The sequence below is a fragment of the Sprattus sprattus genome (assembly GCF_963457725.1).
Source record: "Sprattus sprattus genome assembly, chromosome: 4".
NCBI lineage: Eukaryota > Metazoa > Chordata > Actinopteri > Clupeiformes > Clupeidae > Sprattus > Sprattus sprattus.
The window spans coordinates 44,062,162-44,087,182 of NC_137923.1; the positions used below are offsets into that span (position 1 = coordinate 44,062,162).

At 48.0% G+C, this 25,021-nt stretch overlaps 1 protein-coding gene across 2 annotated transcripts; it reads right to left on the reverse strand.

Moving 5' to 3' along the window:
• Positions 1 to 556: 556 nt before the first annotated feature.
• cica (capicua transcriptional repressor a) lies at positions 557 to 24,639 on the reverse strand. 2 transcript variants are annotated; one of them, XR_013968623.1, is made up of 22 exons: positions 24,501 to 24,639; positions 17,837 to 21,781; positions 16,614 to 16,748; positions 16,082 to 16,235; positions 13,226 to 13,325; positions 12,361 to 12,543; positions 11,959 to 12,091; positions 11,498 to 11,664; positions 10,978 to 11,113; positions 9,464 to 9,561; positions 8,395 to 9,265; positions 8,026 to 8,165; positions 7,685 to 7,845; positions 7,373 to 7,560; positions 6,795 to 7,223; positions 6,004 to 6,188; positions 5,648 to 5,799; positions 5,382 to 5,533; positions 4,307 to 4,438; positions 3,955 to 4,080; positions 2,468 to 3,664; positions 557 to 2,328 (listed from the first exon to the last, which is right to left on the reverse strand). XR_013968623.1 is itself a non-coding variant. In XM_080837183.1 (21 exons), the coding sequence occupies exons 2-21, from the start codon at positions 21,552 to 21,554 to the stop codon at positions 3,381 to 3,383; spliced, it is 7,644 nt and encodes a 2,547-aa protein (XP_080693309.1). In that variant the 5' UTR covers positions 21,555 to 21,781; positions 24,501 to 24,639; the 3' UTR covers positions 557 to 3,380. The 2 variants fall into 2 exon arrangements, 1 of the variants encoding a protein (XP_080693309.1); XM_080837183.1 differs by having other exon boundaries at positions 557 to 3,664.
• Between the last annotated feature and the right edge of the window lie 382 nt (positions 24,640 to 25,021).

The window sequence follows — 25,021 nt, forward strand, 5'->3', positions numbered from 1 at the left end:
CCAGCAGTTTTCAGGCCTGTTCTTTGAAAGCCTACTGTGTCAACTGGGCAGCTACTGACTGCCACAGCTTTTGCATAATGTAACTGGATCTTGTTCTTTCCACTATGGCTACTCAAAATCTCTCCCTCTGTGGAGGTAGTTGGGTGTTAATTTCAGTTTGCAATGGAATCCCAAGGTACTGTGTTGTGTGTGGTTATGTATGTATGTATGTATTTTCTTTTTCCACTAACAACCACCCACATGAATTTAGATTGAATAACATGGCAATTTCCTCACTATATAACTTTGTTAGATGACTCAGTGAGTTGGTGTCTCATTCATCATGTGCAGGCTGTTTGATGTTGTAGATACTGGCTGATGGTAGCTGCACCCTTGGATTTATGCCTGTATCAACTCTTTGTGATAAGCTGGCCAGACAGAATTTAAACTGTGATTTTGTGTGTATGTATAAACCTACATATAAAAATAGATGAGAATATATGGTGTATAGAAAAACACACACATTTAGACTTCAAAAACCAGTGAACAAACGGCACAGATTTGGTTGGGTTAGGTCTTTAATATTTTCAATATTCATTTTGTTTAGAAATATTGCACATGGTCAACATGCCTGTTTATGGGCTAACACTCTTTCTCATTCTAAAATTCCTTCTCCAAAGTAAGGACCATTTATTGGATACACAATCGTAAGGTGTACACACATAGGTGTCAGTATGCATGTGTGTGTGTGCAAGCGCATGTTTGCAGACATAGTAAGTGCCAAGATTCTTTAAATTTCTGTCTAATCATAGGGTCTGTATGACTCTCTCTCTTTCTCTCTTTATCTCTCTCTTGTCATCTCTCTGTCTTGCTCATGCTTTCTCACATACCTGTCAGTTTTACACAAACATACAGTAACAGTCCTAAAGAGTTGTGCCATTGAATTAGGCAAGTAAGAAGTGACAGCTTTTGAGTGAGGGAAAATCAAGTTAGCTTGAGTTCCTGTAGAAACGTTTACACACACACACACACACACACACACACACACACGCACCTCTATATTATACACATATAGAAATATATATATATATTTTTCACACATTCAAGTGAATACTGAGAGACATAGTTATGATCCCTCAGCTGAACAAGACGAAAAAAGAAAGTGCTATATTAATAGTTTGGATTTTTAGTTTGTTCTGTTGGATTACTTACTTTCTCAGAACTTTTTTTTTTTACTCTCAGATCATTTTTTTCTGTCATTTTTATACATTTATTTTTTAACGACAGCTCTTCAGACTGTACAGTGAGTATCTATGGCACAATCCTGTCAATCGTATCAACCATATTCACTTCTACTGTCCTATTGCACCATTGAGATAAAGTGGCAGAGAAAGGGACTGGGGAGGAAAGGGTGAAGGGGTTAGATCCTGAGAATACGCCCCATTGCACTGTTCTAGAGTCAGAATTCCCTGGGGTTATCCTAATTTTATCCATCCTGAGCTACAAAACCTCACCTGACCCTGAAGCCAGGCTTTTGGGGTGAGAGTTGGGGTAGAAAAGGGGAATTTAAAAACAAAACATAAGAGCAGGAAAAGGAGTTTTGAGCAAGGAAAGAGAAGAGCAAAAACAGGTAGCTTTGGGGTATGGTGGGATTGGGCAGGGGGGAATGGAACTAAGATGTAGTCAAATTTAAATATCTATCAAAAACAATACTTTCCTGATTACAAACGTGGCCACTGGACCACTTATTGTGCAAACACCTGACTGAAACATTTTCTTTTTTTAAAGAAACTAGCACCCCCATCCATAGCCTACACTACAGGATAAGAGAGGCAGGGGGGTGGGAAAGATAGCCTAACATGGAGGCTCGAAAGGAGGCTTTTTTTAAGAGCGAGGAGTAGAGCACAAGTCTGCTTAGACAAAACAGGTGGTGTGTTTGTATGTTTATATTAGTCCGTGCTAAAAAGATAGGCCTACCACAGCCATCCAGGAAAAACGCAGACTGTTGTCACAGGTTAACCGGGTTCACCACAACGACACAAGTGCTGACAACAAAGCACATACTACAGACAGACTCAGAGGGGGTAGGGGGCAAGCTTGGTGAGTTAGTCATTCATTTTTTTTGTCTATTCTTCCCTCTTTTTTGAAGATATACATACGTTCCTCTGCTGTCATGTTGTGAGTGCCATTATATCACTCGCTCTTAGTATATGTTGTGTGTGTGTGTGTGTGAGTGTGTATGTTTTTTGGCAGTCACCACAGCCTTGTCTTCCCCTCCTCCGCTTTGCCCGGCCGCTTGGTCAGTTGCAGGTCAGTAAGTCTTGAGTTACCAAACCTTTGTTTGGTTCACTTTGAATTGAAAAAAAAAAAAATCAAGGGATAGAGAAAAAATAACTAGTAATAAAACAGCCATTTCGAACACCACAGGAAGAAGCAAATGCACACGCCAGCCGTGATCTACTGCATCACTTCCTGCTGCTGTTGCTACCTGAGACGAGCTGCTGCTGCCTCCCTTTCTCCTCAGACATGGAAACCAAAGTGTTTTCGGTCCCACTGGAACCAGCACCGCTGCTATGCGACTGGGTCTGGGTCCACTGGAAGCAGCCACCATGGCCCAGTTCTGTCCTTTTCAACAGTAAAACCAAAATAGGAGAAATAAGAAAAAGGAAGAGACATTCTTATCCATTCAGTACAACAATCAAGCCAATGAGGAGAGCAAGAGCCGATGGCTTGGTTAGATGAGCAGAGGTCAGTCAAGGGGCTGCCAGAGGCGCAGCATTGTAGGGCACTGGAGCTGAGGTTGGGTGGCTGGACACTGAGCCACTGATGCTGGATGTGTGGAGGGGGGCTGGGGGGTTGAAAAGTGGTGAGTCGACGGGGGGCTTTGTGGCCATCGGTCTGCGTGGTGCTCAGATGCTCAGTCCTCTCCTCGCTGTACAAAGTGAGTGTGTGCCAGGTCATGCTCTTTACAAAAAGTTTGTTTGTGCCTGTCGTGTGTGTGTGTCCGTTGAGAGACGGAGACTAATAGATATAGATTTTATTATTTGTTTTGCGTTGTGTCCTTGCATAAAAGTTTGTGAGTTTGCGAGGGTAATGTTTGATGAGTTTAATCTATTTGTGTGCTTGTGTGTGTGATTGTGTGTGCCAATTTCTGGGTGCGTATGGGTGTGTGAGTGAATGCATGCATGTGTGTGAATGTGAGTGGCTGTGGATGTGAATGCTAGTAACGAGACAGTGTGCCACATATTTCCTGTGTGTCCCACAAAGGATAAAAAATAAAACCAAAAAATTAGCCACAAAAAAGTGTTGTTGTATGTAAATAAGTGTAAGTAATATTCCTCCCTCTGTGAGTCTCCCATCTTTGCTGTTTGTCGTTGTCTGTCAATGTAAGTCGCTCTTCTTCATCTGGTGGAATCCTGCGATTCACCCGTGCAGTTGGCCTCCTCATGACCACTCCCCCTTTCGTCGGGTTCCGCCCCACTCTCCTCTCGCAGTGGGACGCTGGACGGGCCAGGGGTGGAGGCGGAGTCTGAGCCTGTCACCCCCATCACCCCCACCCCCTCGGAGGCCCCGGGCGTGGCCGTCTGCATGATCTTCTGTCGCACCTCACGGATCTTCAGCTGCAGGCACACCTTGGTGGGGAAGATGTCCGAGTGGCTGGCCTGAAAGGCAGCCGTGGCCTGGGCTATGAGAGGCAAGAAGAGGACGTTTTTTCAGTGGGTCGTCAGTAACCACACACGCTTAGCTATGTGAACTTTTATACTGTTTGCTTGAAATTAGCGATAGTTGTAGACTTTTAAAGTTTAAGGCCTTTACAATTAGTCATGATTTATTGAACTTAAGTAATGTCTATTTTAAGCTAACGAAACAAATATCAAATAATGAGGCAAATTTGATGATATTTATGTTAAATACCACCACAGAACAGACCAATGGTGATAAACAAAGGCAAGTGACAGCGCTATGTTTAGTTACTTGAGGGGAAGAAGCCGTAGTCATGGAAGAGCGTCATGACGAGGGCCCGCCGCTGGTCCAGAGTGCGGCGCAGTGAGGAGTACGAAGTGCGCTCCCCCAACTCCCCCAACGTGTCCTCCGGCTCTCCTGAGGACACAAAAAAAGTAATCGTCACCATCACCATCATTTGTGACACTACTACATATATATAAAATTATGCATGTCCTGTATTCCAGCTGAACATTGAAAACCAAACCCTCTACCAATTATGCTTTGTTTGAGTGCACACCATCCTATGCACAGTCCCATTAAGCTTATTACCACAGCTTGTGTGTGTGTGTGTGTGTGTGTGTGTGTGTGTGTGTGTGTTCACCTGCTCTATCAAAGGTGAAGATCTCCCCCTCACACTTGGCAGCACTTTTGGGTGTGTTGGGCTCAGAGCTGCAGCTGGACAGCCGGCGACTCTTCCTCCTAGGAGAGCTGGGGTCATCTGCAGAGTCTAAATCTAGAGAGGAGAGAGAGAGAGGGGAGAGGATGACAAGGAGGAGGAGGGTGAAGAGGAGGACACGGCAGAAAGAAAAGTAAAGGAAGATAAGCGAGTGGAACAAAGAAGAGAATTCGAAAACCAAACAATAACTGATAAGAAGACACTCTTTTTGACCTCCTCTGCAGAGATGGCTGAATGACTCATACAAATGACCAAGAGAGTTGTTAATTCTATGAGTCTGTGGAAAACTAAATAAATGTGCAATGCAAAATCACTTCGCTAGAGACAATAGAGCTGGACAAAAAGAGCAGTGGCTCAAAACTCATCTGACAACTGCAGAAAAGTCTACATCACAGTAAACAATACAAAGCCTCTTGAAGCTGGAGAGGAAGAGCTTTGAAATTTTGTTCCAAGCAGACGTTCTAGCCAAACACAGCCATGCCAGCTATGTAATAGAAATCCCAAGTGCAACCCCAGAAAATCAAAGGCTGTCAGGGTGAGAAAAGCCCTAAACTCAGTGGGCAGTTGATGAAATAAAAGTAGCACATTACAGGGGTTGGAGGGATGAGGAAGGAGCCTGGTGCCAACAAGCTCTGCCTCACATGATCCCCTCCAGGACTGGAAGTGATGATGCTGATGGTAAAATCATTTTCAGCCACTTCAAACTCAAAAACTAAAAAAAATTAACAACTTATTAAAAAATATTAACAGCACACCAAAAGATAAAGCAATAAAACATAAAGGAGCTAACTACATTGTGCTGCTAGTTCTGTAGCGAACTAACCCATTGGAAGTCTTAAGGTGATGTCCACACTATTAATCTATGTAAATGTGCTACGCTGATAACTCATACTTTCATGATCTATAGTGGTCACATTTACCCATTGGAGCCACAGTATAAATTCCTCCTCCTCCTTTTCTTTCCATTCATCCTCTCTTTCACTATCTCCTTCTGTCTTACCAGTGGAGTTCCTCCTCTTCTTGCGGTAGCTCCCCAGGATGGCTCGGGGTGAGGTGGCCAGGCTCTGCAGTGTGGGGGAGGGCAGCACCTCCTCGGGTCGAAACTCCGGCAGTTCGGCCAGACACTCCTCGAAGTATGACCCTGACATCACCCTATCAAAGAAGAGAGTATAGTCAATCACAGGGGTCCCCCCACAATGTACAGTCATTGTAGTGAGAGTCATTGCTTGTCATTGGTCATCATTGGTCAAATGCCCTGTCGCTTACCTGTCAACAGGCTCAAAGGTCCTCTTGAGGGGCGGGGGGCGGGACTTGGCCTTCTTGACAGTAGGGTTGTCTCTGTCATTCTGAGGAGGGGGAGGAGGGGGCTCCAGTCCTGAGGAAGGAGGCGGGGGGGAGTTGGATTCCTTATGTCTCACCTATATGGAGGGAGAGCAGTTGAGAGAGAATGACACAGAGAGAGACAAACAGAGAAAGAGGTGAAGGTCAGTACAAAACTAATCCTTTCACTTTCACACAACAATATTGGCATAGATGGATTTAGAGAGGGAGAGAGAGAGGAAAAGAGGAAAAGAGGGAGCCATGCTATGCTAATCACTAAAAACTCTGTCCGTCCTCCTCACCTCTTTGCTGTGTTCCTCCTTCCCACTCCCGTCAGTGCTGTGGCCCTTGGGGGCCCTATCGGACCCCTGTCCTTCAGCCGCTTGGTCCCGCCATGAGGCACCACCCTCCTCCATCTTCCTCTCTCCATCTGTCTCACTCTGATTGGCTGCATCCTGAGCTTTGACCTGCGTGCTACCATGGCGACCTGCAGGGATATTATCAATGTCACCTATGGCTTTCGAAGAAACAGGAGTCATTTTGGGAGAGCACATTTCCCATTGAATAGAAAGTGAGGCAGTGGTGCATTGATATTTCCCTGACAAGAAAGGAATGCAATACAAAACATATCATGACATGATAGCTGAGAGACTTTAGACTTTAAACTTAGAGACACACGGTTAAGTAATGTAGCATTAGCTTAATCGACTATGAGTATAATAGAGTGACATGGACCACTTTAACTAAACTTGAAAATGCATGATTCACAGGTCTGGATTGGAATGTATCTTACAATCCCACACAGACTGTATCCTTCAGTGCGTGCACATGATGGCAGTACTCCGATTTCGGCCAAGCCCCGATTTCTCTCTAGGAAGTGGCACTTCTCCACTACTTTTCATTCACTATGTCTGAAAATGGGGCTGACCAAAACAATCTAGATCTTTGATTCTAAAGATGTGGTGTTAGCCCACTAACTGCTGCTTACCCTTACAGTACTTCTGGCAAATGTTTGTTCATTGAACCTCAAAGTAAAGCCTTACTAGAGCACTTTAATGACATTGTAATAAAGAGCTGGAGAATTGGGGTTTACCAGTGGGTGTGAGGTGCAGGGCTGGGCCGCCTGCTTGTGCTGTTGCTGCAGTATGGGCCGGGGTTTCCACCTGTGCTTCTGCGTCCGTGTGCTTCTCCGCTGCGATCTGCCTCTCCATCTCCTCAGCGACGGGAGACATGCCAACCTGTCTGTCTGCATGAGGCTGCGCCTGCAGGTGCTCTGCCAGCTGCGCTGTCACAGGTGTGGCTGTCCCTATGTGCAGGGTGGAGGAGGGGGAGTCTGGGTGGGAGGAAGGGGGGGAAAGGGTCATGTTTGGGGGTACAGTTGCCAAAGACATCACCCCTGTTGCTAGGGTGACGCTGGGGGCAGGGTAGATGGCTGTGAGAACTTGGCGGGGAGTTCCATTGGCTGCGGTGGGCTGTGATGGACAGCTGGGGGGAGGAGCTGGGGCCAAGAGGGGGGGCTGACCTGATAGAAAGAAAAAGAGAGACTGATAAATACAGATGCATTACAAGGTGTACAATCAGCGTCTAATACAGGTTCAGCTTTAATAACTGAGTATGCTACCATTTTACATTTAAGTTCACATTTACGTTTTGTCACTGGTTTCTTCTCACCTGCTGCAATTGGCTGGACCAGGGCCTGACCAGCAGGTGCTATGGCAGTGAAACCCAGAGTTGCCAGGGGTGATGGCAGGAACGCTGTACCAGAGAGAGGTGGAGCCTGCTGAGGGGAGCAGACCGTTGCTGTGGAGACCAGTGGCATAGGGGCAGCCACGCCTGGGGTTGACTGCACATAAGTGATCCTAGAGGGGACACAAATACAAACACACAGTTAGGTGCTGGTTCTTGAAACCGTGTGGATTCCCTAGGCCTCAATTCAATTCAAGGACCATGTCAAGCACAGACACACACAGACACACATACAACCTTGTGGGTGGAGGAGTTAGCAGAACAGTCTGTGGGGGAGCCGAGCCCGGAGCCATAACAGTCGCTGTTCCCATGGAAACAGGGAAGGAATTCCCAGGGTGCACTGCTGCTGAGGGATGAACATTGGTCTGGACCACAGGCATCGGAGCAATCTGAATGATCTGGAACAGGAAAAGACTTGTGAGTCATAATTCATGGTAATGACTTCACACACAAGGACGTAAACTGAGGATCATTTCACCCATATTGACTCTCTGTTTCGACAGGGAGCTAATTATAGAACAGGAAAGTGGAAGTGCACTTTCTGAAACCGGTCTTTGTGGCTGGAGCTGCTCACGCACCTTACTTCCTGGTTGAGCACCATTTTGAACAGGAAGTGGTGGGGCTACCAGAGAGATGGGCTGCGGAGGCGTGGTAACTGTTCTCATGGTCGCCATGGGAACCAGCATCTTGCTCTGCAAGACGGGGGACTGTGCTTGAACTGGAAAAAAAGACAAGAGATTAAGAGAGGGAGACGAGGATGACACCATGAGCCACGTATGTGTGACTGGCTGTCACTAGTGTATTGGTATATTTGAGGGTATAGGTTGACCAATGGCATGCCTTTCATGCTTAAATTCAAAAGAAATCTAAATATTTAGTGTTTAATTTCATTGGAATCTTTTCATTCCATGTTTGTCCATAGAAGCCAATCACATTCTCCATCTCACCTCCTCCTCCTGGGCTGAGTCCGCCCATTGCAGGAACTGAGGCATATCTTATCCCTGGTCCTGCCCCCGAATGCACACCATTGGCCAAGGACATGTGGGTGGGCGGGGCTGTGGGCAAAGTGAGGACACTGGTTGGCTGCTGCGGGGAGGGGCTCTTGGGGTTGGCGGGCAGGGTGGGCAGGATGTAATGCACCTGAGTGACAGGCTTGCCCCCAGCGGGGGATGTGAGCGCAGAGGCGGGGAGGAACTGGGGCTGCAGCAGGGAAAGGGGGAGGGCACCGTTAGCGTGGGTGGGGCTAGCGGCAGAGCAGGGGAGGGGCTGGGGCGGGGTGAGGAGCTGAAGGGTGGGCTGGTTGGAGAAGGCCCCTCCCAGCACCAGGCTGGTGACCAGCCCCCCCTGCCCCCCCACCGGTTTGGGAGAGGACGAGGGGAAGTACCCACCCCCTACTGCTATGGCACCTCCTCCTGCTGCTGCTGCTCCTCCTGCTCCAATCAGTAGCTTGGTCTTCTTGTCCGCGTGCAGGCCGTTGTCGCCAGGCTTGCTGGCGATGGGCACGGGGGTGCTGGCCACGGGCCGCATCACGCTGGTCACCATGGTGTGGGCCATTCGCACCGCGCCCACCACCTGGGTCACGCCATTCCCGGGATGGTGAGTGGGCGTGGAGGATGAGAGTGAGTGAGTGGGAAGCTGTGACACTCCTTCGACTTCTTCTTTCACCTCCTTGAGTCTCCCGCTGTCCAGTCCACCTACCATGTTGGTCTTCCTCTCCATGTTGTCACTGTTGCCTCTTGCACGGCCCACCACACCTTTCGATGGGTCACTGCTGGGGGAGAAGGAATGCGAGGGACGGACAACAGGCTGGAAGGATCGCTGTGGAAAGAGGCAGAAAGAGAGAGAGAGAGAGAGAGAGAGAGAGAGAGAGAGAGAGAGAGAGAGAGAGAGAGAGGGAGAGGGAGAGGCAGAGGGAGAGAGAGTTATGGGTCAGTAATGATTCCTTTCCATGGGTTGTGTGTGTGTGTGTGTGTGTGTGTGTGTGTGTGTGTGTGTGTGTGTTTGATTGAGAGCCACCTTGCCGTCGGCCTCATCCGCGGACACGTTCTCCTCATCACTGTCTGTCACCCGCTCCTTGCACTTCAGGTCTATAGAGCCCTCGGTAAAGGAGTCATCTGCAATCAGGCACAAAAAAACACATGCCCAGAAAGTCAGCCAATCAGACGACCCCAAGAGCATGCTCCAGCCAATCAGAGGACACAGTGAGCATGAGTAAGCCTATCCAAAAACACAGATGGACAGGAGCAGACACAAGCCAAGACAGGCCAGACGTGTACCAGGCCACTTCTACTCTGGGCGCTGACCCTGCACTGAGCGAATGAAAAGCGGGAGTGACAGAGCGGTTATTATTGGCTCAGGCTGGAGAGCTTTTCTTTTCTTTGTAGGCTCCAGCCAGACGCAAGGATGAATCGATAGCTCATCATATCCGGTGGGGGCAGAGGGGAGAGAAAAAGACGGGGACTGAGTCAAAATCAATCTGCAGTACAAATGGTGCCCAGGGTCTGTCATGGCAACACTTTGGCATCTTTAACCAAAAAACTCTAATGGAGAGAGAGAGAGTGAAAAAGAGAAATGACGAACCCTGTCGAACGAGATCATGTTCTGTAGACACTGCATTTTTTATTCACTGACACTCAAGTACAAGCCTGCCACGACGGGGCTCTCCAGTAGACATTGAACAAACTGGATATATAGACACGGTGGAGTAACGCGGAACTGAGGACGACTTGACATTGGAAATGAAACTGTGAGGAAAAACGCTGCAGCTCAGACATTTCCTTTAATGTAAAATACCATAAATAGTGTGTGTGTGAACAATGTAAATAGCACACCCACACAGGGTAACCGCAGCACTCGCTTTGCATGTATCTAAGCTACACATAAAGAAACCTTTTACAGACCTTTTATGCTTATCCAACAGCAGAGATCTCAAGCAAACAAACTAATTGACGTTACAGGGCAGCACAGAACTATATTCAGGTATATCTCCAATGGATTTTCTTCCTCCTGACCACTATTATATTATATTTCAAGCCAATATGTGAAAACAGTTCAGACAAAAAACTACATAAAACTAAATTTGGTTTACATTAAGTTTTGCCCCTGTTATTTGCCCTGTGTCAGTTAAAATTACATTAAAACTTTTCCTAACACCAAGAGAAGCAATTTTTTCCTTCAGAGGACTAAAAGGTGTTTGTTTCTTGGGTTGCTAAGATACAGGCCTCAGCGAGATACACACACCTAAAACACACAAACATGAACTAACACAAGACACAGACTACTGTGGTCCATTTGAATCCTGTTTACACATTTGAAAAGTATGCTGTTGAGCACCGTCGTCCACGTTGGTCATCCACAAACATATGTCAAGCGCACGCACCTTTGTATTCTACACTGAATAAGCATTAGTTCTGTCAATTCAGCAACAGATGACTTTTCTAAAAAGTCTTGTACATGGCAATTTGTTTGTGACTGAGAAAGCTTTGTTTGTTTGTGACTGTTGGCCTCATGGTCACTTTAAACAGGCTCACCTATGACGTCATCGTCGCCCTCCTCGCATATGACCATGCGCTCCTCGTCGCTGGTCACGTCCTCACTGATCCCCCGCTGCAGTCTAGACGAGCCGGACTGCCGCGGGCGGGACCCACTCCCTCCTTCCTGACACATCTAAGAGTGAGAGAGAGAGAGAGAGAGAGAGGGATTTAATGGTATGGGACAGAAATAACCATTGAAAGAGAAATGATGGATAGGCACAGACAAGGTGTTGGTGATGGGGACCAGGGAAAGAGATGGTGCGAAAGGCGTGGAGGGAGAGGAAAAAAGAGAGAGGGGGGGATGGATAGAAAGATGGAGGAGGCGAAAGAGAGAGAATGAAAGTTAATAATAGAGCAAGCCAAAGAGAGAAGAGGAAAGATAGCAGGGGTTAGAAAATGATCCAAAGAAGGAAAAAATAGAAAGAGATGAAGGAGGAGTGAATGGAAGACAGTGAGTGACTAGAAAAGTGTCCAGGGTGAGGAAAGACTTTGAAATATCCATATAGAAGTCTCTCACTTTCTCCATGTCTCTCTCTCGCTCCCTCCTCTCCAGGCTGTGCACGGCACTCTGGGAGAAAGCGCGGGGCCGAGGGTGTTGTCCTCCCAGGGGTCCCGAGCGTCGCTCTGCTCCGGGGGTCCAGTTCGACCCCACTACCTTCTGGTCCACTCCCTGAGACTGGGCCTCTGCAAACGCGTTGGGGACAGAACAGCTTGTGACCATGCACAGACCGCCAAACGCACACAAACACAGAATAAACGCACACGCCCTGCACTCCCAAAGACACGCACTAATACTAAACACAGAAACCAACATTCAGCAAAATATAATACGTACAATAATATAATAGTGTGAGATTAATCTGTGTTGAATGTATTTATTTTTCTCTAATTAATGAACGCGTTATTTTGACAACCCTAATTTTCACACATTGTGTAATAGTGATGGGGACAGTGAAAGTGTTGGTGACGGAGACTCACCTGCGCTCTCGGAGGCGCTGCGCTCACGCAGCTCTTTGGCCCCTGGGGTCCCGCGGCCCTCGGACAGAGACTTCCTGCGGTCTTTATTACACCACTTCCAGTCTGGGTGTGCTCTGAAGTGGGCTTCTTTCACCTGAGAGAAAGAGAGAGAGAGAGAAAGACAGAGAGAGAGAGAGAGAGAGAGAGAGAGAGAGAGAGAGAGAGAGAGCGGGAGAGAGAGAGAGTGAGCACAAGGGGAGTGTAGAGAGACTATACATACATAGGATGTAAAGCTGGATGTGTTCCTTGTGTGAGACAAGGAAGTGTCTAAGACAAATGAAATGCATTTTTCCTGTGTGTGTGTGGGGGGGGGGGTGTGTGTGAAGGCGGGTAAATGTGTTTTCATGAATTTCATGTCTTTACCTGGAAGGCGAGGTCATGGTACTTCTGCTTCTCCTTGGGCCCCAGTGCATACCACCACTCCCCCAGGATCTTGCTGACCGTGCGGTTGTCCTGGTTGGGGTGCCTCTGGTGCACCAGTGCCCGATGACGCTTGCTGAAGATCATGAAGGCATTCATGGGCCGTCGGATGTGGTCTTTCTCCCTCTGGAAAGGCATGTGCGTGTGTGAGAGAGAGAGCGACAGAAAGAGAGAGAGAGACAGAGAGAGACAGAGAGAGAGAGAGAGAAAGAGAGAGAGAGTTTGAGTGTGGGCGAGAGCGAGATTTGTAAGAGAAAGAAGGTCATGATGTACTTTTGCAGAAAAACTGAGTCAAATTCAAAGTTGTCTGAAGGCTGTGAGAGTACTAGATAAGCCAGGTGCACTTGTCTGACAAGTGAAATTAAACATTTTCAAATATTTCATAAAACAGATCTCTCCCTCAAACTGTACTCTGCATGAACAGTTAGACATCATATCCACTGACCTTAATTTTATCGCTACTTGCAGGTTCACTGCAATGATTTTTCTAGTTGTCTCAACAGTGTTGACCTCCTCCCACAGGTAATAGGTAAAGTGTGAAGAGAAAAAGACTAGACTACTAAACTAAGGCCACCCAGTCACTTTCTGTCTTCCATATTGTTTGTTGTCTATCTTCATAGCTTATTTGGTAGGTTTTGCTGTGATTCGATTGTACTGTATTATGTACAGTATAAGAATGGTAACAGTAATAATCCGCTTTGGCCATGTTTTTTCAGTTAAAATAGATAGTGACACGAATGCCACAGATTCTCTAGCACAGAGGATATGTGGACCAGAGGAGTGGACCAGAGGAGATGTGGGTACCCACCTTCTTGTCTCCATCTCTGGGGAGGGCGCTGAGGGACTGTGTGCGCCTCTTTGCTTGGCCTGTGGAGGGGGCTGGGTCCTGGGACACTGCTGGTAAAAACCTGTGAAGATGGGGTAAGGAAGGGAACATATTGAATTCAACTGAATTCAAATGTATTGAAGGACTAGCTTTGGCAACACTGTATTTACTAGGGAGGGGAGGAGAGGGCAAGGAGATACATTTATCTGTCAGAGTTTCTCCTCAGAAGACCCTGACAAGATGTCAGACACAAACTCATCAAAGTCGACATCTACATTCAGCCACAGCCACTTATCACTTCTTCTGCACAGGTGCATCCTGGGAACTGAACTCATGACCCTACTCAGCCTGATTAACAAGGTACATCTCAAACCGTTATTTGCATGCCTCCTCTGTCCTCGCTCCTTGGTCCTCCTGCTCGTGCCCCGGAAATCATTGGAAGTGTGACGTCATGACAGACGTCTCATTTGTCTAATTGCTGCCAGAGGAGACAAGGACAGAGGAGGGAGGACAGAGGACCGATGAGCGAGGAAACACAAGAGCATTCTATGCGGGAGTCTTTTTAGGGATGCGTCTTCTGTCTAGAGGTAGAGATTTGGTATTGCATGAGGTATAGCCCCAAAGCTGAAAATTCCCCTTCCCATTTCTTATTATGCTTTCTTCACATCTGTCAACCCACTATTTAAAAAAAGATGTAATTGTTTATTAACTGAAATAAATCAGTCAAACCAAGAAAATTTCCTCACATGCTTCAATAGTCATCAAATGTGCCAACTTGAACTAAACATTGATGACTGTCAGTGTGGACACATGATGGCAGCACTTCGATCCCATTCAATTCTCTCCATGGGGTCTCCATGGGGGGTTAACTGCTCTATCTCTAAGCACATGGCAGTGACACAACTAGTTCTTGGCCGTGTCAGTTCAAATCAAATGCGGAATGTTTACATCTGCTACCGTTGATTATACAGTAAATACGTTGTGAAATGAAAAAAAAACACACCACAGTTAAATTTGTATTAGTATTGATTGATTCACATCGATATGAAAGGATTACATGACTAACAACTGGTGAAAAAGTAATATGAAAATATTTGTTCACTGAATTAGCGCATTCTGTCCCAAACAGTTGCGTTGCAGTTTATAAGTTTCAGTTTCGCTTTCAGTATTTCAACGTGAATGAGAGGGAGCACAAGAACTGAGCGTCTAGCAGCGATTATCATATCATAGACATATATGATGCATGTATATGTCTGTGGGCACGATCTCAAGCACGTGCAAAAGTTGTTGTTGTCCAATTTCAATCTAGTTTCGAGAGACACATGCGCGCCCAGTCCAATTCCCAGCGGAATCGAATCGTGTGTCCAGGGGTTTACATCGGAGTCCAGTCGGACTCAAGCTGGACACAATGAATCTAGTTCTGGGGAGTCACATGTGTCCAATATCCAATTTAAATCGGACTGAAATCGGAAATTGGACGCATGTGTCCACACTGTGTGTTGCCTACAGGATTGTGTTTGAAAAAACAAATATTGTCATGCTTGAGAACAGAAACTGAACACTTTGTTAACAGGATTTTATTAATGATTTCAACAGCCGTAGTGTGGTAGGCCTTACGTATATCTAGGTCAGTATTGTCAGCAATTTCCCCAGACTTCCATATAAAGTAGACCTAATACAACTCACAGTTTGTTTAAAATAATCAAAGCTTTTGCTTCTTAACATTATGTTTTAAAGGGTCGATTTACATGAATATACGTGCAATCGTGTCTTTCTTTTTCACTATAATAACTTGCATTCTAGTGTATTCTGTTTAGGTTGGAATTCATGTAATAACACATTTAGGTTTTTTTTATGGATTTAAATGGAGACCTCTGCAAGTGTGATGTTAGTATTTGACATAATAGACAAAGAAAATAATGATGATAAATAATGGAAGTAAATGTGGATCTGTGTCAATGTATGTAGAAATCATTGCAACAACCCTCATTTTTTTTTTGCCTCTCCTATGACAATTAAATTAAGTTAGAATTCATTATTTCTAATATGCTCTATATAATGACAGTTTTGTTAAGTCTACTAGGACATAACACTGCGGTGTCATCAGTAACTGATGTCTCTTTAAAATGATGCGTGAGAGAGAAAGCACATCTCATTTGTCATTATTCCTCCATCCTCCTTGCATTCCTTCCTCATTTCCTTCAGGTTTTTATCAGAGGGAGGGGCTAGGACGTATAAAAGGAAAGAAGGAGGAAAAACGGAAGGGAGGATAGACAAATAAAAGAAATGAGAATCACCCCAACAGAAGCCTTTAGCTTTAGCCTGTGTCGTGTCTCAGCAGCCATTTTGTCAGTGAGATCTGGCTGCGCCTGGTATGAGTCTGTTTGTGTTCGCTTTCGTGACTCATTTTGAAAAGTGTGACGGCAGGGGAAGTGTGATGGTTTAATGTGTTGACACATTCCAGACATGAGAGTAACAAGCACTAAGTGGTGACCTGGATCAGTTGTCCTTTAATGTAGGGGAACGGAATCAGAATGGAATCGGCAACATATTTTTGTATTTCTTGAGGTCTAACATCTGGGTATTGGTCTTGACAAAGAAAAAGTAGAAGACCCACTCAAAGCCCCCTTAAAGTATTAGTGTATCATTGTAGAACCCTTGCTAATTCTTCCATTTGGGCTTGTCATATGATGTGAGGATTCTACATTTGGAAGGATACACATCTCTATTGCAACCTTTTTCAAGTGGAAGGAACTGATCCCAGACCTGTGTGTGTGTGTGTGTGTGTGTGTGTGTGTGTGTGTGTGTGTGTGTGTGTGTGTGTGTGGGTGCACTTACAAGTCATCTGCATCACTTTCTGTTTCACTGTCGCCTGCTTCACGCTCTGGGGGAGGGTCCTCAGCAGAAGGGGGAGGGCAGGATGGTGAGCCTCTCTCTGTGCTTGATTGACCGCTGCGGTTGTCACTCACAAGAGCTACTCCACAGCGAGGCTCTGAGGGGAGGGGAAGGGAAGGGAGAATTAGGAGCCTAAGGGGAAACTGGTGAACCTACAACATTCCCCTTAACAACCAAAATATAATTATACAAAGTTTGTATAACTATATTTTGGTTGTTAAGGGGAATGTTGTAGGGTATTACAAACACATCACACTATGAGTTGTACATTTTAATGTATGAATATATCATGCATAGATCTATATCGTAAAAAAATGAATCTAGTGCACACGATTTGTCCAGAAACTCTACAAGTGTAGTAAATGTGGTTATGCTTTCTTCCCACAAGAAGTGCAGTTGCGCAACCCGCTGCATCTGGATGCTGTAAACACAAACTACCACAGCTGTCCTACTCTGCACTCTCTCCCAAGCTTACCTTTGCTCTGATTCACAAGAGGCTGGCCATCAGTAGGCTGGGCTCCAGAAGAGTTTGACTGGCTGGGCTCCAGAAAGGGGACCAATGAATGCCAAGGAAAGACTGGGACTGAGCGAGGCTCCACATTGGTCCATACTGAGGGAGGTGTGAGAGTGAAAACAATGAGTGTCAACAATGAGTGACAGACGAAAAGCCTTTGACAAGGGTGTCACACACTGGAGCTTTTTGAGTGGGGCATGTTATGTCATGGAGTGTGAGTTCTTGCGAGTTTCAAAGGTCAACTTGCCTTGTCTCTTTTGTGTTGCTCAGCAGAAAGGTGTGTGTGTGTGTGTGTGTGTGTGTGTGTGTGTGTGTGTGTGTGTTATGAAACTGTGTCATTATACCTTTCTGCACATAGGCAAGTGTTGTAGAGTAGGGTTTATAGTATCTGTTATCTGGGAGTGGCTTTGGATTAGGCTTTGTGAGCGTGAGTGCTTTTAGCATTTGTGTGTAGGAGGGGTCACATTTTTCAGTTGCTCTCAAGGGACAGGTCATGTAGTCTCCAGGACTGGCTTTGAGTGTGAGTGTGTGTGTGTGTGTGTATGCGTGTGCGTGTGCGTGTGTGTGTGTGCGTGTGTGTGTGTGTGTGTGTGTGTGTGTGTGTGTGTGTGTGTGTGTGCGTGTGTGAGAGTAGCTGTTTTCTCTGCCCTCTCTCACTACCACAACATGTCTGGGCAAGTTCCAGCCACTCAGAAACACTGAGCTGCAGTTCTCACTTTAGACATACTGACCCTAAACCACACCCCTCTGTGTGTGTGTGTGTGTGTGTGTGTGTGTGTGTGTGTGTGTGTGTGTGTGTGTGTGTGTGTGTGTGTGTGTGTGAGAGAGAGAGAGCATGTGAGTATTTCTGTGTGTGTGTGTGTGTGTGGTGTGCAGTACATAATGTCTCAACATACCAAAGAGATTAGGTAATATACTCATTTGGCACACCTAACTACTATACGTCTAGACAAACATTACACATTATACATATGTGCATGAATCATACCATAGAAACACCTCCTCCCTCCCTTGTAATGTTTGAAATCCTAACACAGCCTTAAAATGGCTATTCTATAGTCTACATGAACTATGCGTGAACATGGCATGAATAGTATTGCTAAAAGTGCTATTTGACTGTACTATTGACATCACAGTTTTCCCGAAGTCATGTAATGTCATTTTAATTCATGAAGCCTCCTTACCTGTTCCTGGACGTCCCATGATGATGTCCTTGCGTGGGGCGGGGTGGGGGGATTCTGCGGGCACGATGAGTGGCAGCAGGGCAGTGGGAGTTGGGTGGCAGGCCACCGGCTGAGACAGCATCCCTCCGTGGGTGTCTCCATGTTCCCCGGGGTTCCTCTCTCTCTCTCTCCCCTCTCCTGTGCCCCCGCTGGCCATGGCCGGACCGGCTCCATCGATGGAGGTAGAGACTCCTACCAAGCCTGTGTGGGCGGAGCGGGTGGTGGAGGCGGTGGTCAGGGACTGGGCGGAGGTAACGAGCACAAGGGTGGAGGTGGGGTTACGCAGGAGCACGGCTCCATTGGTGGCGCTGGCGCCGTTGATGGGCACGGGGGCCTGCAAGGTGCCACTGAGGTGCAGGGGCTGGCCTCCATTGTCTCGTGGGCGACCCCCGCCTCCACCTCCCACACCCGCTCCACCACCTGCCATGGTTCCTCCACTGCCTCTTCGGCTGCCCAGGGGTCCCTCGCTGAACTTTGCAAGAGGGACATCTGGGTTGCGCACGATGACAGGGGAGTCGCGGAGCGGCAGGCCCCGGCGAGGGCTAGGCTCCTGAGGCAAGGGGGAAGGCGGCGTGGGGGATACCAGCATGGGTGGAGGGGTAGAAGCGGCAGAGGACGAGGGCCGGCTGGCAGCGCTGCGGGGCCGGGAGAATGACGGAGTGGGAGGCTGGCTTTGGGGGGATAAGACTCTGAAACCAGCTGCATTAAGCCCCAGCGTTGGGTCACCCACCACCAGCTGGGCCTGCTGGACCTCTGGCTTGCTGTAGTCGTGCGGGGCAGAATGGGCCATGGGCAGAGACGGGGGCTGTGCATCGGGCTTGCGCTTGCTCGGACTCATGGGCACGGTGAAAGTGAGGTTGGTCTGGTAGGTAGACACCACGCCCGACAGGTGGCGCTCTCTATCCGATCCTGGCGTGCCCAGCTTGGTGCCACTCAGATGGCGAGGCCGGCGTGGGTTGAGGGAAGGGGGTGCTGTGATTGGGCTGAAGTTGGCCGGTCGGAAGCCAAAGAGGGGCGAGGGGGATGGGGAAGGGGCTGGTGAAAAGGGCGACTGGTTGGACACGGGCGAGAACGAGGGTGTCCCCGAGCGGGAGCTTCCGAGCGACACCAGCATGTTGGCTGCCTCGCACTCATCGAAGTCAAAACGCGAGAGGTCACGGGAGAGGTCATGGGGCAGGAGCGAGGGAAGCACAAGGCGAGGACGCGAGTCGCCCCCCCGGCTGCTGGCCTCGCTGCTGTCGCGAGACGTGTCATCCCAGTCAAACTCGCTGCTGGTGCGCCCACTCCCCAGTCTCAGGTCAGAGGGGGTGAGGGTTCCTGTGCTGCTGGCTCCACTGCGATCACGGCCCAGCCCAGGTCCTCCACCTCCAGCCTCCATCTCCTTGGTGCGCATGGACAGGTGCCTGGAGCAGTAACCTCTGCGCTGTGACTCCTTTGAGCAGCCCTCACGCGAGCACAGCCGACGCCACTGCTTGCCGTTGAACTTCTTACGGATCCCGGTCGGGGTGCACACCACGTCGCCCTTCTTGTACTTCTGTTGTGCCGCTGTCAGAGGGGTGCGTGACCGAGACCCCGAACCCGAGCCCCCGCCTAAGCCAGACCCCCCTGAGGAGGCATGGGAGTTTGAGGAAGGAGGCTTGTCCAGGACTCCCCGCGAGGAGGGTGGAAGTGGGGGCAGCTGAGGTGTCGAGGGGAGCACGGGGGTGGCTCCATCTAGACCCAACAGCACAGAAGATGGGGGTGCGTGTGGGTTGAGAGCCAGGTGGGCCAGGGGGGGTCCGATGTTGCGCACCACTGATAGGTACGGTGGCTTGGAGAGGATGTGTCGGGGTTGGGACACACCCAGGGGCTTGCCTCCGGGTGCGATCCCAATTCCTCCATCTCTCATCGGCGTTGTGTTGAATATCGTAACTTCCATGTCCTCCTCAGGAGTCTGCTGCTGTTGGTGGTGCTGTTGCTGGAGCCTCTCCATCTCCCGCTCTCTTTCCCTTTCTCTCTCCCTTTCCCTCTCTCGTTCCCTCTCTCGTTCCCTCTCCCTCTCTCGTTCCCTCTGTCGCTCCATCTCTCTCTCAATCTCTTGCTCCCTCTCTCGTTCCCAGTCTCGGCCACCTGCCATGTTAAGCACCGATGTCATCATCACACCCCCAGCTGCAGCAATGGTCGAGGAAGAGGAGGAGTACGAGGATGAAGATGGGGGTGCAGATGCTGGATGAGGCAGCAACGTCCTCCCGTGGAACGGCCCTGCGATGAACTTTGAGAGTTCGCGCTCCACTTCCATGTCCTCGCGGTCCTCCCAGGCACGGCTGCCTGGATCCAGGTCCCACGGTGGCACCAGGAGACGCAGGCTCTGCCGGGACACCCACACAGCCTGCACAGGACTGGGGGAGGCTCCGCTACCCTCCTCCTGAGCCCCCCTTTCATGTACAGCAGCAGCTCCTGGCTCATCCCTCAGCAGCACGCGGTAGGGGAATGACACGGCAGGGTGGGAATCCACCTGCGTCACCAGGCCCTCCCTGTAGAGCTGTTGGGCCCCTTCGCTGCCCTCGTGGCCCCCTCCAAACGGCACGCACACATGGGTCCCAATGGCGACCTGTGCTGCACCTGGAGGTGGGGCGTCTAACACAAGGTCTACTGCTCCTTCGGTGGGCTGGTAAGGATAGAAGCTTAAGCCCTTTTCCCCGTTGAGCTGGACTTCCACGCTACCCTGCTCCCCGCTCACGTGCCGTACCACGCCAGCTAGGAACATGCCGGAACCCTGCCGTGCCAGCACGCGCTGGTTCTTCAGCCCTTTAGCTAGGGCATCTTCCAGACCTCCAGTCAGGCTGTCCTGTAAGGAGCTGGAGTTACTGTGTGAGGGTGGCGCTTGGGGGTGCTGGTGGGGGTGCTCCACGCCGGGCTGGGGGTCTGAGGGTGTCGGTGTACTCACGGCAGCAGTTGCTGTCACTTCCAGATCGGCTGAGTGCTCACTGGCAGTGTCTGTGGAAGAGCAGCGCGGGGGGCTGGAAACCAGAGGCCTCTCCACTGCTTCTCTGTCCCCGTACTTGCCGGCACCGGCTGTGGCCGCCCCGCTCTGGCTGTGGCTGTGGGGGTCCATGCTGGCTGCAGGCTGACTGGGGGTCTGTGTGCTGGCTGGGGTCTGCTGGCTGCTGGCAGTGCTGACCTGAGGCTGAGCAGTGACGCTGTTATTGTGTGCACCACTGCCGCTGCTGCTGCTACTGAGCGGAGGCGTGCTGGGGTTGCCATGGTTTCCGGCGCCAGTTGTGGAAACACTGGAGGATAAGGAGCAGTGCTCGGAGGTGTACTTCTTCTTGGGCACGCGGGCTTTGAAGGTGGCCGTCTTGCGGCTGGCCGAGGGGTTGGGGCTGCTGTTGGAGCTGGCCACGCTGCTGTTGCTGTCTGACGACCTGCAGCTGCTCGGGCGCTCCTCCGCTGCCCCAGCCTTCCCACAATCCCCCTCGCGAGAGAGGCTCTCATCACGGTCCGGGGTCGCCGTGGTTCGAGGGGTCTCCTCGCGGGAGGACTCTGAGTGGGACGAGGGAGGTGTGTGTCTTTTCGGGGAGGGAGGCGAGGCTTTGGACTGGTCCTGCTCTGGACTGCTGTCCGGCTGGCCCCGTCTCTTACCTGCCTTGGCACGGGTGGATGGGGGCGAGGGTCTCCCCCCCTTCTTTAATGGCTTCATGGCTCTCCGCTGTCTGTCCCTTCGTCTGTTGTTTCTGCTGTTGGCTGATCAGGCTCCTCCCTGCTTCTTCTTCTATCTTCCCTCTGGTCCTGCCTCTCTGTTGCTCATCCCGCCTTCTTCTTTCTTCACTCTTTCTCTCTCTCCTCTCTGGTACGTTCTCCTCTTGTTTGGCTTGCTTGTTTTTCTTTTTTTTCTTTATCTCGGGCGCAGTCCTGCTCTTCCAGGGCCTGGAGTAGAGAGTAGTATGGGGTGATTACTGATGAGGTGATAAGTTTAGTTTTAATACTCTGTATACATATTAAAAACAGCTTGATAGAGCCCATTGTACAGAGTTATTTCAAGTCTTATTTACCCATACACAATATACCTTTATGTTCATAAAAATACTGATAGATAAGGTTTTATATATCTAGTGAATTAATTGCTACCTATTGCATAATATTGTATTACCTTCAGTTATGAGTTTGTTGCACTATGCTGACAATTGTACACTGTGAAGCCTAATTGTTGATGTGTGTCGCGCTAAATAATAAACATAGCCACATAAATAAAATTGCATGCCCAGGCAAGTATAAAACACACACAAGTTTCTTGGCTAGAACTGTTGAGGCGGGGGAATTCCTGGTTCACTGGTATTTCTCTCTCTCGCACACACACTCACTCTCTCTCTCTCTTTCTCGCTCTCTCACTCACTTACTCACACTGACCTTTAAGCGTTTTATTACTGAGGCAATCCGCCCCTACAACCTTAACTATGCTTTACTTCCCACTACTGTACACATCTCCACCCCTTCTATATTTCACTATCCCTTGCTCTCTATCTCTTTATCATTCTCTCAACTCATCTCTTTTTATAGACGACTCTTTTGCTCTGCCTTATCTCCCTAAAAATGCAACACCACTGCAAAACGTATCCAAACAACAGACTTCAACAACAGAGTTGGAGAGTCCAACTCTTGGTGTTTGTCCACAGAAAACAGTGACCATGGCTTAGTTAGCATAGCGGCTAGCCTGAGTCAACACATGTAGGGTCAGCACACGACACTGACCTCATACTCATACACCTGAAATGAAAACCTCATTAATCATGGGTGACCCAGTTACTTCAGCTTTTATTTTAAATAACATGGTGTAAAATGATGTGCATGCGCTCTATATGTATGACATTGGTAAGCCCTCTGTATATTTTTGAGTCTGATGAACAGAGCAGCTTGGTGTAAATATTCACACTCAGCTTACCAGTGCTACCCTGCAGAAAGTGAAAACAAAATTCTATCAGACTTAATTTGACGCCAGACAGAGAGTGCAAGTTTCATTATTAACTGTGCAGGATATGCACCCAGTGCCAGTCCATTCTGGCACATGTGTGTAGGCGAATGCAGGGTATTGAAACTACACTTGATGCTGGCAGCACTAGACAGAGCTGGAGTGTAGTTGACACGGTTGCTGATGGTGTGGCCGCACATTGCAAAGGCCATGCAGCAAACCACAACACAGCTGCAGCATTCAAAAGACCTTATTCAGTTAAACCCTGTGTTCTATGGGAGCCTGTGGACTATGTAAATAACGCTGTCCAACAAACCAATAAAATTTCATCTAGTTATCTATCATGTTCCTACTAGCACTCACACACCACCGCAAAATATACAAATAAGGTTGGATAAGACAGCCAACTCATGAAACAACCTAAATATGTTAAAAAAAAATACAAATTAAATTAAAGACCAGACAAGCAATGAATTGATGCTTTACAGAACTATCTTCTCTATTTCATAAGTCAAATCTGTTCCACAAAACTGGTGTTTAAAAGTACTATTATTAGAATGAAACCAAGCGATTTAACGTGTATTACGAAAGTAGGTTGGTAATGATTACATCTGCCAGTTAATTAACATAATCACAAGCAACGTATATTTAACTACACCTAATTTTTAAAAAATGACAGTCTTATATTATTAACAAAATGGACTCAGCGCCACGTATATCTTTATATGAGCTTATATGGGTAGGCCTATTGTAAAAGCGTGTACGTTGTTCTGCACGAAGAGCGGACAACAAATCATAGGATTATGGGCCTGAGAAAGTTTTTGCTGAGCAGCAGCCTGTATGTGTGTCAAGCGCTGTTATTGGTCGTAGTGCCCTACTCTGCGCTTACTACCACCTACTACACAAAGAACCCAGAAGTGGAGTGACGCAGGCCTCTCGGCTCTACAAGGCCGCTAAGCAATATTATCCACAAAGCTGCACCATTCACCAAAATATGATCGCACGAGTGAGTACGTGTAAAAAACACTTGTGTCATCGAAGGTTTATGTAAGCACACCTAGACAAGGAAGCTGCGACGTTAAAAATAAATTACATTTGTGAATCTTTACACGCAATCGTTGCGTGAGACAGCAAACGGTAATCGTAGGCTACTGCTAATCCACTACGTTACAGTAACTGATCAATAGATTGTTCAGTTGACGATCCTTTTACAATGTATAATTTTGAGGACAACAGGAAAGGACCAGGCCCTCAACTAGAGAACACCCAAAGCAGAATGAAACGTTTGCGTCGTCTTAGAGAAAAAACGTCGTTGAAACCTGGAATATATACTTTCTGGCTTGTACAGAACTAATTCAGAAAGTGTAGTTTGTAAGCAATGAGATTAAAACATGCTATTTGTTGCAGACTAATTCACCCAGTAGCTGTTCTGTCGTTTTCTAGAAAAAAAAGTTTTAGACTGACTGTGCACCCTACCCCCTCTCTTCTCTCTGAGGATGGTAAAACACTTATCTCTCCAGTTAACCCGGTTTACACAGACACCAATTTGACCACGAAACAAATATAATGTCGCCTTATATTTACTTAAGTAACACCCAATACCGAAACCCCAACAAAGCAAAACAGGCAAACCTCCGCAGTGCTGCAGAAGAAAGATTTGTAGCGTATGTTTCAACTTACCCAGAAACAGTGACGCTACATAGATATTCGTCCAAAATGGAAAAAAATAAATTGCAGGTTGTTAACGGTTGTCAGTATCTGGGCTCGGAAATAATTTTCTTCCGCAAAAGCCTCCCAAACGAGGAAAAGTACGACAGCTCCTGTCCTACACTACAGTCGCAAAATGGTGAATGAAGCCTAAAGCCTTGACAACTACTCACCTCAGCCAATCGGCGTCGACGATTGGATACAGTAGCCAATAGTAATTTGGTTAGATGTCTGAAGGTGGAGTTTCATGTCAAAGTACAGTTGATTGACAACATTTACAGTCGAATAGTGATACGGGAAAACAAGAAACAGCTGGACAGACCCTAGTTTGTGAAATCCAATTAGATTTTAGAGGAGGTCTTGCAACAACTAGTAGGCGGGCAGTGGCGAGAAAAATAACCCAATCTACATGCTCAGCCTTTCAATATTGACAGCACAGACAGCGTAGTAGCCTTTAGACAACGAGTCGTTTTATAAGGATACGTGTAGGCTTG

What these genes read in the sequence shown, in the direction of transcription:
- cica (XM_080837183.1), bottom strand. Translation starts at nt 21,554, where the DNA reads ATGAAGCCATTAAAGAAGGGGGGGAGACCCTCGCCCCCATCCACCCGT. An exon ending in GGTCCAGCCAATTGCAGCAG is followed by an intron (nt 7,224 to 7,372) that starts GTGAGAAGAAAC and finishes TCTTTCTATCAG; the next exon opens with GTCAGCCCCCCCTCTTGGCC. An exon ending in CTTCACCTTTGATAGAGCAG is followed by an intron (nt 4,081 to 4,306) that starts GTGAACACACAC and finishes TTGTGTCCTCAG; the next exon opens with GAGAGCCGGAGGACACGTTG.